The sequence below is a fragment of the Megascapheus bottae genome, chromosome 21 (assembly GCF_031878675.1).
Source record: "Megascapheus bottae isolate mThoBot1 chromosome 21, mThoBot2.hap1, whole genome shotgun sequence".
Classification (NCBI taxonomy): Eukaryota; Metazoa; Chordata; class Mammalia; order Rodentia; family Geomyidae; genus Megascapheus; species Megascapheus bottae.
In genome coordinates this window covers 21,568,943-21,583,727 of record NC_143529.1, presented here as the reverse complement: position 1 = coordinate 21,583,727, position 14,785 = coordinate 21,568,943, and the positions used below count along the sequence as shown (strand labels likewise).

Sequence of the window (14,785 nt, the reverse complement as noted above, 5' to 3'; positions counted from 1 at the left end):
GGACAATCTTGCCCGGAACCAGGAGCTACTCTACAAAGGACCATCCACAAATGCCTCTTGTCTTCCTCCCAGATAAATGGCCAAGATTTGGAAGCCTCCCATCTCTTGCTTATACATTTTTGCATTCCGTTAGCCATTAACTTGGACAATCATGAACAAAACATGATTGCTAGTTATTCTGCAATGAAGATGGAGTTAGGGTAAACAAAGAGTTAAATATAAGTTAAATGAATCATTCCTTCAAATCATCAGTAGGAGAGATCATGAAACCAACATTTATTACTACAGTCCAATAAAATAACGGATGCAGTAAATTTATAAATACTTTCATAGTTCTACTTGTCTCTTCTTTTCAACCCCATCTTTTAGCCTATCCTTAACATCCACTTTTAGAAACTGTCTTTGTTTCTATCAATATTCCTAAAGTTATTACACATTTCAAAACACTAGCTCTAGCACAGTGTTGTGACTATACTGCTTATAATTACCTTGACTTGACTCCCTGCTACCATGAATGGAATGACAGCCCATGACACTTGCCTATGTGTAGGCATAACTTCATATTATATGGCCAACTCATATGATAAGGCTAGTATTGTTATCTACCATATTCCTGTGGGGTTTTTAACAGTTACAAGGTAATTTAGAAATCTCTGATAGATGACTTCTTTTATTTAGGACAGAAAATGTAGTCTCAGCATATATTACCCTGTCCTTTGTTTGTGAATTGATAAATGGCATTGATTATCTGCAAGGGGGCTTTGATAAATAATGAGGTTAACTGTCAGAAAGCTTCATGGTCTAAGATAACCAAATACAGTGTTATCCAGTGTCTCCAGTCAAGGGAACACCGAAGCAAAAATAGAGGATTTTTGTAAGCAGTGCTTCTTTTTAAATCTGGAGTTTATCAACTCTATTTATATAACAGGTAGCCATAAGACCACTAGACTGAATTCTCACTGCCAAATTAGGGTCTTTTTTGCCATGGTTTTTTTACATCCTTTAAAGATCCTGTCTTGTTAACTCACATCAAAACACATGGAGTTTCTTTAATAGTGGTGGAAATTTTTTCCTATATTTTCTAAGTATATCAGAAGTCTTTTCTACCAGCATTTTAATAACATTGATGTTAAATGAAGTATACATCAAATATACACACTTAACTCAGGTAGAGAATCCTAAAAATAGCATCTTACGCTGCAGCCTTACTTGGCAGTCAGTTTAAAAGTAAACAAGAAAATGGTTAATTTGAGAATAAATATTAAAAGTAGTACCCAAGGAGCAAATGGATTCTCAGGGAATACAGTAGTACTGCCTCAGTTCAGCCGGGCTTGGGGTATGGAGATCCTGATTTTACAGGATTTCAACCCCCACACAAACCACACAAATACAAGCTAGCCCTAACATGCTCTTAACAACAAAGCTTTGACTTAGGTCTAGATGGTTGGATTTACATATGCCTTTCTAATTTTATAGGCTCCTGATTCTGGAAACCTTTGAAGATGCTCTTTTAAATATATCATCAAATAGTCCTTATTTCCCCTACTTGTCATGTGTGAGAAATGTGACAGATAATTTGGCCAGAGGATCCCCAGGTAATTCTGTTCTTAACAATAGACTCTACTCTAAATTTCTATTCTATAAGGATTAAGTCTTTTTTTTTCTCATTCGTAGCCTATATCTGTTATACTGTATGGGGGGAATTTTATTGTTATATCCACATCCACATTTACAACTATCAGGGTATTAAGTCTTATAAGTCATTTGCTTATCAAGGAATGGAATTTTTAAAACATAACTTTTATGCATATTTCAGTTTGGTGATTTGACATGAAAACTGAATAGCTAAAATTATTATTATTTGATACTGCTACTACTAGTGCCCAACTGAATACACTTTACATAACGGCCACATATTGATACAATGATAATGGCCACGTGGATAGACTTTACAAATGTGCAGAGTTACTGGAATTTCTATGCCTTTAATGCTCAGTAGTTGCTAAGAGTGAAGACAAATGATAAAGTATAATTCCATAAGCAGATGGAAATTATATAAAGAATATTTTTAGCAGACTATTTTTACTTCCATTCTCATCCTTTATATTTTCAAATTCCCTACATATGCAAGCTGCCATGAATATCCCAATTCAATACTTGTTTTCTTTCTAGAGAGAAGATACCTATTTTCTCACACTTTCTACAAGGCACAAGTTTTTGAGACTTCAGATACCTATTTTCTCACACTTTCTTCAAGGCACAAATTTTTGAGACTTGATAGCAAGCAAACTTTATAATACACACGTAAGGTTTGTCATTGTTTATGAGGAATTAACTAATTAAGGTTAGAAGTATTTACATCACTGTAATTATACAACCTATTCTCTTCCAAATTAATTAATAGTAGAACCAAATGTCAAATATTCAAAATATTCAAAAATTCACAGGGAGCTGAAATCATGTAGCAAGGGCTGGAAATACTTCTTTTATCTCTAAGCAGACTAGCTATGAATATTTTTAAAATAATGAGCTCCATAGTCCACATGGTTCAAGCAAAGGTTAAATTATTGCTCATCTTACATTTATATTGAATAGGTTACTCTCTTTAAGTAAAGCAGTAATAAATCAAGATAAAGTTATCTTTATTTTTCCAGCATATTTCTCAAGCCACCTAGTAACTCTGTACATTAACTCTTCTTTCCTTTTCTACAGAAAATCTACGACTTCTACAGTCTACTATTCAATTTAAATACTCTTTCCTTCAAAATGGCTCCTATGAGGATTACTTCCCTCCAGTTCCAGAAATTCTGAAGTCAAAAGTAAGCCATAGTAGAAAAAATATAAATATCAACATTTCCTGTAATACTTTGGCAAGATAATTTCACTTGAAGTTTTTGATCTGATCTTTGCAAATAATGATCTTCTATTGAGCCTAGATTTATGCTAGGGTGTCATTGTGATGGTATTATACAAACAGTTTATTATTTTTCATCAATGCAGAGATTATCTCTGCATAAACTGATCCAGGAGAAACTCATTGCAGTTATGCATATAAACAGAAATGACTAATAGTGCAATTATCTTGTTAAGCTTTATGATTTGAAAGAGAACTTATAATGTAATTACTTATTTGAGATGTCTTGAGTTTACGACATATGAAAAAGATTTTGAGGCCCGTAACCCTAGCTACTTAGGAGGCTGAGATCTAAGGATAACAGTTTGAAATCTGCCCAGGCAGGAAAGTCTGGGAGACTCTTCTCCAAGTAATAACCAAAAAGCTAGAAGTAGAGCTGTGGCTGAAATAGTATGGCACTGGCCTTGAACAAAGAACAAAAACAAAATCAAACAAAACAACTCAGGAAGTGCTCGTGACCTTAGTTCAAGCCTCAGGACCAGTACCAAAAATTAAATAAAGTTGTTGAGTGAGATAAGTCAAGACCAAAGGAACAAAAGGTGCACAGTATCCTTAATATGTGGTTATTAGATCCAAACAGTATAAGAGCGTGGACTCAATATTTGCATACCCAATGTTATGGACATGGTATTTGAAATACAAACACAACTTTATAGACATAATATTTTATTATATAGATTAATATGTATCTATAACATATAAACCCTCAGCCTAATTTTAATTGTTCTAAAATCTAAGTGCCAGTGATTGTATATAGAGATTCCCTTCTTGAATTCTTATTTGTTAAATACATCATTTGAGATATGATGTAAAAATCAATGTTAATAAATTCTTTAATAAATAAAGTAAAATTCTAAGTGGATATTGAAACTTTACAATGTACTAAAACCTTAACAACAGCTTCAAGGCCAGGCATGGTGGCTAACCCCTGTATTCTAGTTACTCAGGAAGCTGAGATCTAAAGATCTCAGTTCAGAGCCAGCCCAGGCCCTATAAAGCCAGCCGTGAGACTCTTAACTCCAATTGATCGGAGAAAATGAGAAGTGGGGCTTGGCTCAAGGGTAGGGTGGCAGCCTTGAGCTGAAGAGCTCAGAGACAGTGACCAGGCTGAGTTCAAGCCCCATGACCCACAAAAAAAGAAAACAAAAACCTGATTTACCTACTTCTATTATTATCAAAAGAAGCAGAAATTAATACATCACAATCAAATGAATGTTATTGAAAACAATGGGAAAAAAGTGAACAAAAAATTGACAATCTTAAGTTTGAATCAGTTCATGCTTATTATGATTATGCTCATCAATTTAAGTTTATTAAGAAATATTCACTTCATTTATTAAATAACCGATTATGTTTTAAAAACAACTTTCCTAGTAAAAAAGATCCAGTTCAATTGAATTTATGTAGCCAAGGATATAGTAAAATTATATCTGGTTTGTTTGAAGCAAGCAAGATGATTTGCTGTATAAGCAACTGAGCCTAATTAGGCAAGCATACAAAAGATTATGACCAAATATATTACAAATAAATATGCTTGCTAACCTTTTGTACTTAGTGTCTACATGAATGAAAATTCCTAATGCTCTTAATTTGGCATTATCTTCATTTGTACAAATGAGAAAGGAGTTATGCATTCATCTAGAACATTCCTACTCATCCTCCAAGGACATGCTTAAATGTCATTCCTTCTATAATATTAGTATATAACCCCTTTCTCCTGTTTTCTATTCAAAATAACGTTTCTGTTCTGTCAGCTGGGCTTATTTCTTATTTCTGTGTATGGAGATTGGACGTATATGTAAGTCAGATTGTGGAATATGGATGTGAAGAGAAGACATTTTCTGGAGTAACTAATATTTATGCTGAGTCTTACAGGCTTTGTAAGCTTAGGTCAGAATTGTAAATTCTAGATATAGAGACTTAGGTTTATAAGAAGTCAGACATATGAGTCTGAAAAAGAAATACTTGTTATCTGGAGGTTACTTGGACTCATTTATCTGCTTGTAGTAGATGGAACCTACTGGAAAGAAGGGAATGTAGAACTATGCAAGGAGATAGAACCCAGGTTCAAAAGACCTCTTTCTGCATAGTCAAGAACTTTTCATTGTTAATTTAACAAAGGCAAAATTCACATAAATTGAAATCTCCTTGGGAGAAGGATTGTGGAAATGAGACTGGAAGAAAGTATAGTTGTCTATTTTTGAAATCATCTAAACAAAAATGGAAAGCCCTCTCTATGGTTTTAGTGGAAGAGGACGGAAGGAAGCAATGGTTTCAAGAGTAATTTAAGGCAGGCAAATGGACACATGACAACTGATGCAGTATGAGGAAGAAGGAAGATGATTTGTTAGTGTCATTGAGATTTCAGGTTTTTGGAACTTACTACTTGGCATACAGTTTGTGTATATGTGTGTGTACGTCTATATTTTAACTATAAATACATATATATGTATATAAAATCTCTTAATCTGTAGTTGAGAAAAAGGAAGATCTCAAAGTTCCAAAGATGTTATAAAATTCTTAAAATGATAAGCTTGAGTGATGCAAAACAGTGAATTTGAATAATGGTAATGCCAAATAGCAACACTTTTCCCTTTTGAAAGTGAATCAGTGGCTTATGCTTACCTATTAACTACATAAAAATAGCTAATCTACTTCTCTCTCTTTCCCCTTTCTGGAAAGCTTTCTCAACTTCGAAACTTGACAGAACTTCTTTGTGAGTCAGAAACTTTTACCTCAATAGCGAAATCATGCCAGATCTCTCCTGTGAGCTTTGAGAGCCTGTGTCAAGACAATGGATTTCATGTGCAGCTTCTGGAAGCCGCAGAGCTGGGCACCGAAATAGCAACCAGCTTACTCTACCATGACAATATGGTATCTGAAAAGCTGATGAAATTACTGACTGGGGATCCAAGCAAAATTAGTATAAACATGAATGGGTAAGTGTTCCTTCCATCGTCTCTCTCACTAGTGAAATCCTTTCTCAAAATATTATTATGCCATGTTGAATTTCTACTCTTCTGTCTTGTCTCAGGCTCTTGGAACAGGCATTGCAAATGAAGTATTTGGAAAATATCACTCAATTAATACCAACTATAGAAGCAATATTACACGTCAATAACAGCGCAGATACCTCTGAAGATCCTGGTGATTTTCCTTTCCTATCCATAATGCTCTCCTATTAGAATGCAGGTGCTTCTCACACTGCAGTTCAGGAAAGGCTGTTTTGGAGTTCTCGATAAAACCTGCTTTTTGATATGGCCTTACACAGGAGAGATCTGAAGCCTTCAAACACAGTTACTTACCTCAAGCAAACACACAGAAAGGTAGCAGACAGTAGAGCAGGGAATCTGGATTTTGTAACACAATGTACTCCAAATGTTACCTAGTTAGACTGTTTACTTTTAGTTTCTCTACTATATTAAAGTACATTTGATAGTTGACTGAGCAGGGTGAAATTTATATTTGCTTCTGTGAGAGTACTCTGATTAAGATATCTTTGGAAAGGTGCATATCATATGTGCAGAAATTGCAATTCAGAACTTTTCATTAGCATTCTGAGTGTGATGTGTTATGCGGTACATTTCTTCTTGGCATAATATCTTCAGCACTGAAAAAAAAAACTCATTCGGAATCTTGAGCAACAATCAGTCAAAAAATTAGAAAGGTGCTAAGTCTAAAAGTAAAGAAGGGTATATTTTGCCTGGTGAATATTTAATAAAAGAAATGAGCTAGGCATGTGTGGCTCATGCCTATAATCTTAGCAATGCAGGAGGCTGAGCTCTGAGGATTGCTGTTCAAAGCCACCTGAGACAGGAAAGGATATGAGGCTCTTTTTCTAATTAACCACTAGACAGCTGGAAGTGGCACTGTGGCTCAAAGTGGTAAGGAGCTAACCTTAAGCAAAAAAGCTTAGGACCGATGCCCAGGCCCTGAAATCAAGCCTCATTACTGACAAAAAAAATAAAGAAAGAAAGAAACTAAAAGAAATTTGCAGAATAGAAACTGCAATATCTAAAATAAAATCATAATATTGTTTACTGTATCTTTAATGATCCAGGTATGAAATAAGTGCAACTGCTGAACTATGAGTTTGAAATTTAAGTACACTTTAGGTAAAAAGTAGATCATGATTGTGTAAATCTTTTATAAACTTTAATGTGCTGGACAAAGTCAAAGGAGTATGCTCTGTCCATAAATATTATGCTAAACTCATTATGCTATGGATTTATCAGATCTCATCCTAAGCTGATAATATCACATGATGCCGAGCTGAAAGGCATTTTTAGGTCTGTGTGATGCTTTGAAGCAAATGGAGAGATATTTACTGAGTGCATGCTGTGATCAGAGTCTGTGAGGAGTCTATGCTTTCCTTGAATCAACCTTGACTTGTAGACACCTCAGGAAAATTTATAACCCAGAGCAATCTGTTGCCATGAGTTAATGATATAATAAGGACAAGTCTAAATCAGATAGAAATAGATCTTAAAAATGCAAAGTTTGCCCCAAACTGGGAGACATGTGTTTCTGACAAGACATATGTGTTGACTACACTTAAATCTAGAAGTTTCCTCTGTGTTAGTATGACTTACACAATGAGATTATAACTAATGTGGTTGTGTGTGTGTGTGTGTTTGTGTGTGTGTGTGTTTCTTATAGGTCAGTTAATAGAAATGTTTAGAAATGTGGAAGAGTTGAAAGAAGACTTGAAAAGGACAACAGGAATGTCGAACTCCACTGTGGACAAGTTGCTCGCCATTCCCATCCCAGATAACCGAGTGGAGGTGGGGCTTTATGATTTGTGCTTATGGGCAGGGTGTAGAAGATTAGATAGCATTTAGTATGTGTTAAGTATTTATCAGGTAAATATCAACAAGATATATATTTATCTGGTTCATTTTCTCTATAAATGAGAAAATTACAAGTTGACCTAATTTCTCAATTTCAATTTCAATGGACACATAACAACTGTATGTGTGTCTCTGTGGAGTAACAATGGAAACGGATAGGATGTTGCAAAGATAAAGTTTAAACCAAGCGGGGAAGCCCCCGGCTCATGACTGATCTGAGGATCTGAGATCTGAGGATTGCCATTCAAAGCTGGCCAGAGCTGGAGAGTGCCTAATACTCTCATCTATAATAAACTACTCAGAAAAAGCCACTAGTGATGCTGTGAAAGAGTGCAAGCTTTGAGCACCAAGAGGCTCAGTGACAGTACTTAGACCCTGAGTTCAAGGCCTAAGACTGGTAAAAAAAAAAAAATTAAACCAGGGGAATTAGGGTTTCTGTTTACTATTACTTTTTACTTGGTGCCTTTAACCACCTCTCTGTTATGAAATGTAGGAGTTGTTGCAAAATAAGGTTCACCTTACTCTTCAGCACCCTCGAGCTGATTCTTCTTATATGACTGCATTTGGTATTCACCATCCACCCCCTTTCTTTCTTTACTCCTCAATACCATTTCTAGAAAGAAAATTCTTTGGGGGAGGTGTTACTAGAGCTTGAATTTATAGCCCCACACTTTTTTTGTTTATCATCCATGGTCTCCTACTAACTTTGCTTAGCTGGCCTCAAACTGAGGTGCTCCTGTTTTGGCTTCCTCAGTAACTGAGCTGTGTACTACAACTAGCCCGAGAGGTCTAATTCTTAAATAGGAGAAAAATCGTCCAACAAGAATATCATTGTGTGTTTATTTCCTTTTAGTTTTTAATCTCTCTCCTTGCTTCCATTGTTCTTTTACCTGCAGATAGATTTTTTTGAAATTACCAGCACTATCATAATGATTGTGACAACCAAACCGTCCAAAGTACATTTGTCCTCCCTATACAATATCAAACTTCAGTGACCTAATTGGAGAAAAAGAGCACGTACTCTATTTACTCTTCATTGCAACTAAAACAAAAATACACATTCAGTTTTACTTTTTTTTTAAAGTCCCAACACAAAGACTTAGTATACACAATAGACATGATCAAGGGAATCATGGGTAAATTTGTGGTTGTGGTAAACATTTTTTTAATGTGAAAATGAATAATGTTATTTTCTTCTAGGCTGTTAATAGAGTTTTCCACTCAGAATGTCTTATCTTTTGTCCCTCTTCCAAGTCCATTGTCTGGAAGTGTCATAGAAATTTTCCAAAAGAACTGCAGAGATGAAAGCGTCCTCTGATCATAACTTACATGTGACAGCGTGTGTCATTTCTAAGCAAGCATAGCGCCGTTATTCTCCAATATTAGATAAAGTTTATAAGAAGCCTTGGCACCCTCTGGAAGATATTCAAGTGACTCATGTCATTTAAATTGGTTCCCCCACACAAGAATAAAAATTGCTTTCCTTCACTCTAGTTCTTGTAGTGAAGTAACATCTAGTTACATCTTCCCTTTGATCTCGCCTAAGATCTCATATCAGGAATCAATGTTTGGTTTCGGAAGAGCAGGTTTGAATAAACAAAATATACAAATAGAAGGTATGCACTCTTATGACTTTTAAGCAGAAAAGGGAAATATAGCTTTTTTCTTAATATTTCAACAACTTGAGACAATAGAGGTGGAATCTTACGTCTGAATATCAGATTTCCAGATAAAAGCATGACTGTCCATGATGAGTGTGATTATGGACGTCTTACAATTCTAAGCATGTATAGTATATTATACAAGAAAATAACTTTGAATAATTAACAAATAAAGTGCAGTTTGAACTAAACAGAAGTAAAATATTTAATAGGAGCATGAGGTTAAAATTAGCAGTTTTCTCTAATACACTGCAAATATTTTTGGTATCATTATTCACCCAGTGGTTCAGGCAAGACGTCAGGGATTTGTCCTGATACCTGACCTCTCTTTTTTCCCCATCTTCTTCCTTAAGCTTTCCAGTGAACTGTGTGTAATCTGTAGTTTTATCAATAGTATTGGGTGCTTTAAGAAGTTATTTGATTCTTAGGACACTTTGCTATAGTTTCAAATTGACAGCACATAAGAACCTCAGAGTGGTCACGGGATGCTAAGATGGTTCACAGCAAGCTATTTTATTCCTTCTGCCCTTTGCAGATTATTTCTCGTGTATTCTGGTTGCACTCTTGTGATGCTAATGTCACAAACCCCAAACTAGAAGATGCGATGAAGGAATTCTGCAAGCTTCCTCTTTCAGAGCGATCCCAGCAGTCTTACCTCATCGGACTTACGCTGTTGCATTACTTGGACATTTACAATTTCACCTACAAGGCAAGTTGCTGCTGGTACTGGCTATATTGATAGATATGGTGTAAGGAAAAATTGTAACCACACTTGCATGAACTCTGATGCCATAAAGGATGAGACTAATTATGTAACTTTCAGAAATGTGACATCATTGTAGAGCCAAATAGGATCTAAAATAAAGACATTGCATAATGGCATATTTTATAAAGTCATTTGACTGTCCATCACTTCAGGTAGACCACTACTACTTACCTAGTAGAGCAAAAACAGATGGTTATTGTCAGATATTAGTAAATTAAAAAATAATTCCACTGAAACATTGCATTTGAGACATACCTCTAGTGGCTTTAAGCTGGTTTATTGGGAAAAAAAGAGTCAATCTGCTGCTTGAACTGACTTTGACCTCCAGTCCTCCAATCTCAGCCTCCTGAGTAATTAAGAATATAGGTGTGAGTCACTAGTAGCCAGTTTATATGTATATGTGTGTATTCATGCATGTATGCATGTATGTATGTATAAAAGACAGGGTCTCATTGGATAGCCAATGCTAGCTGAAAACACATGATTTACCCATTCAGTCCTCTAAGTGCTGCGATTATATTTGTGTCCTGCCACACTAGACCATAAGGTTCTCTTCTTATTCTTCCCGTGGTAGTTGATCTGATCTCACCTTTTAGAGTTCTACCGTGCAAACATCTCCTATGAGTTTTTTATATTTCTTTTGTTTCTTTTTTGCTGGGTCAAGCACGGGACCACCAAGCTACATCCTCAGAATGAAATTTTTGACAAGTAATGTTTACATGTGTTGATAGACTATAATGTGATATTTTGATGTGTGTGTGTAATATACAAAGATTAATTCCAGCCAATTAGTGCATTTACCACCTCTCATACTCACCACCTATCTCTGATCAGAATTTTTAAAGTCTGTTCATTTGCAGTTTTGAGATACCCAATACACTGCTATTAAAAATATGTTACTATGAACAACGATTATAGTATAGTAGATTTCCAGATCTCACTTCTCTTCTCAGACTGGAACTCTGTACCATTTGACCCCTAACACATCCCCTGTTCCCCCTAAGCCTTTGATCACCTCCTTTTCTCTTCTCTGTGTGAGTTCAGCTCTGTGAGAGTCCACTTGGATGGGCATTCATGTAGTAGTGCCTGCCTGGCTAGCATAAAGCTATCCAGCTTCATTCTTATTGCAGCCAACTGAATAGAACAATCTTGTATCTCAAGGCCTTTCTATTATGTGTGCATGGATAACTTCAGTGGAATTCCTCATGTGTCTACAGAGCTCCTTGAGTTCAAGGATGATGTCAGTTTATGTTTGGCTGTATACCCAGTCCTTCACCCAGTTCCAGGAACTTCATAGGCACTCGATTAATGTTCGCTAGATAAATGAGTGGATCTTGGGGGTATTTTCATCTTGTTTTTGAAGCAGATGAACATAATGGGATTAAAATGACTGAGCCTGACAAATCACTGAAGAGTCTCACAAAGCTATTCATGGAGCATTATGTCAATCATGATATGTGCCATTTTCACTTCTAAAACCATTCGTTTCTGTAAACTTATCAGGATATAATTTACATACAATAAAATTCATCTGCTTTAAGTGAACCATCAATGACTTTGCAAGTATTTTAAGTTAATATGTACTGATATTTATGGGATTATTTCTGACATCTTTTTTCACATGTATATGCTGTGCAATAACAGGGTAAAGTAGTTACCATATCCATCACTGGAGACATTTATAATTTCTCTCCACTGGAAACATTTCAAATCTTCTCTCCAATGTATTTTGAAATAATCAATTTACTGTCATCAGCCCTAACTATTCTATCACACTGTGGCACATTAGACATTGTTTATCTAGCCAACTGCAGCCCTTTGTCCATCTACTCTTCCCTCAAGTCCTTTCTAGTCATGGTAACTACTATCCCTTCTCTACTTCCATGAGATCCACTTTTTCATTTCCACATCTAAGTGAGAAAGCATGTCATTTATTTTCCCCTGCCTGATTTTATTTCATTTAGCATAACATTATGTCCTTCAATTTCACACATATTTCTGCAAAGGACAGGATTTAATTCTTTTTATGAGTGAGTAGTATTCCACTGTATGTATATGCTATGTCTTCTTTCTCCATTCATTGGTCACCTAGTTTGCACATGTGCCTTGGATATTATGATTATTGTTGCAATGCATACATACGCAGGTGGTTTGTTGACATTGATTCCATTTCCTTTGCATCATAATCAGTAATGGGATTCCTGGATAATAGGTTAAATCAGTTTTTAGGTTTTTGAAAAAACTCCAGACTGGGTTTACTAATTTACATTTCTACCAGCAATTTATGAGAGTCTCGCTTGCCATTATCTTTGTTTTATTTTTCCAACTTTATATGTTTTTTGATAATACTGTCTACCTGGGGAGGAGTTAGAATTATTTATCATATAATATTGATATGATGTACATCTATTTCCATTTCCCTTGTGGTAAGTGACGCCAAACATTTTTTTCATGCTTAGTCATTTGCACATCTTCTTTTGAGACATACCCATTCAAGTCCTTTGCTCACTTATTAGAATTTTTTCCTCCTCTAATTCAACGATTTTTTAAATAAACATATACATTTGGGCAACTATTACTGCAACATAATTGTGGAACATTTCTATCACCCTCAAGTGATCTCTCTGTTTGTTTGTTTGTTTTTGTGGGTCCTGGGGCTTGAATTCAGCCTGGGTGCTGTTCCTGAGCATGCTGCCCTACCCCTACCCCTGGGCCTGGATGTTGTTCCTGAGCTCTTCAGCTCAAGGTTACCTCCCTATCCTTGAGCTCTACTTCCCATTTTCTAGAGGTTAATTGGAGATAAGAGTCTCAGGTCCTTTTGTGCCTGGGCTGGCTTTGAACCTTGATCCTCAGATCTCAGCCTCCTGAGTAGCTAGGATTACAGGCATGAGCCATGACTCCTGGTTCGAGACCTCTCTTATTAGAAGTTATTTCTTCTAATAATGTCTAATCCAGGCTAACTCCACTTTTATCTCCATATATTTAACTTTTTCAGACATTTGATATACATTTGATTAATTATATAATATGTGGTCATTGTGTTTGGCTTATTGCACATTGTATAATGTTAGTGAAATTCCTACATGTTGTAGCATATTGTCAACATCACTTTTTTATATCACAAATCATACTGGTTTAAAGGATATCCAGGTCATTTGTCCATTCACCTGGGTTGTCTATTTTCTGGCTCTTCTCATAAATTTTTACATAAACATTTTTGTGTGAGCCTCTGCTTTCACTACTATTGGATAAATGCTTGGGAATTGAATTAACAAGTTGTCTGGTGAATTTATGCCTAATGACGTAATTAATATTCAAAATATTTTCCAAAGCCTGTACCCTTTTCCCATTCTTATCTGCAGTGCATGAAGATTCCATTTTCTCCATACAAGTCATTCATTTTTATTCTGTTTTGGATAGGTGTTCTTCCCTAGGAAAGATCAAAAGCCAGTAGAAAAGATGATAGAACTCTTCATAAGGCTGAAAGAAATCCTCAATCGGATGGCTTCTGGCACACATCCACTGTTGGACAAAATGAAGTCTCTGAAACAAATGCACTTGTCCAGAAGTGTTCCATTAACCCAGGTAGAAAAGTCATCCCATAATATTCCTGCTGAAACAGAACTTTCTGTCATGCTACCTTTGATTTAAGATCATGTACAATACATTCAGTTACCAATCTAGAATACTAGGGGAAAAAATCTGGCAGAAGAAAACACCCTAATCTGGGGATGTTAAATAGGTAACTTTAAATTGGTAACATTGGTTATTGTATATCTATCTATATTGGGATTCACGTTTTAAAGGAATTGCAGGAACTGAGATTATTATAGACATTACCTTTTCTTTCTATTTTCTTGTCCATAGGTCATAGAATAGTAATATATCTGGGGTTTTTGTCTCTCAGGAAATGTACAGAAGCAGCCGTATAAGCAACCCCCAAGGATCCTTCAGTAACATCTCAAAAGCATTGTGCTCTCAGGGGATTACTACTGACTACTTAACTTCCATGCTGCCCGCTTCCCAGAAACGAAAAGGCAACCACACCAAGGATTTCTTGACTTACAAACTAACTAAAGAACAAATTGCTTCAAAGTATGGAATTCCCTTACAAGCCAGTAAGTGTGCTGCAAACTAAGCATGATAATTATTCATAATGGCAATTAAGAACATTATCGAGTCTGTCTCCATCTTTCATGATAAATGATGTATTAATTTCCCTCTAAGAATAAAAATAGAAGTCACTTAGATGGTACTTAGCATAGGGAAAGCATGTTCTGTGTATTAATGCACAGCTATTTCATAGTAGCCCTGGCAGATACCTAGGCCCTTAAAGGAACTAGTGCCTTAGTTCCTTTCAGTAAAGGGGAAAGAGGAACACAAGGGCTAAGTAACTGGCTGACATCACTCAGCTTTATTAGACCATTGTTTGGAATCTGGGGAAGCTGATCTTTTAAGTGACAACACTGGATAATCACAAATCACTTAACAGTAGGGATGCATTCTGAGAGATGCATTGTTAGGTGATTTCCTCTTCGTGTGAACATCAAAGGATAAGCATACCAAACATAAGGTAGACATAGCAAACGTAGGC

General features: G+C 35.8%; 1 protein-coding gene across 2 annotated transcripts in view; it reads left to right on the top strand.

Annotated features, from left to right (window-relative positions):
* Positions 1 to 14,785, top strand: part of Abca12 (ATP binding cassette subfamily A member 12) — a 165,128-nt gene that overhangs the window by 81,712 nt on the left and 68,631 nt on the right. For both annotated transcript variants that reach the window (XM_090354380.1, XM_090354379.1), the window contains exons 10-17: positions 1,477 to 1,595; positions 2,713 to 2,819; positions 5,597 to 5,853; positions 5,949 to 6,061; positions 7,574 to 7,698; positions 9,961 to 10,134; positions 13,612 to 13,776; positions 14,099 to 14,309. In XM_090354380.1, coding sequence (XP_090210506.1) covers positions 1,477 to 1,595; positions 2,713 to 2,819; positions 5,597 to 5,853; positions 5,949 to 6,061; positions 7,574 to 7,698; positions 9,961 to 10,134; positions 13,612 to 13,776; positions 14,099 to 14,309 — 1,271 coding nt within the window. The remainder of the gene's footprint in view (positions 1 to 1,476; positions 1,596 to 2,712; positions 2,820 to 5,596; positions 5,854 to 5,948; positions 6,062 to 7,573; positions 7,699 to 9,960; positions 10,135 to 13,611; positions 13,777 to 14,098; positions 14,310 to 14,785) is intronic.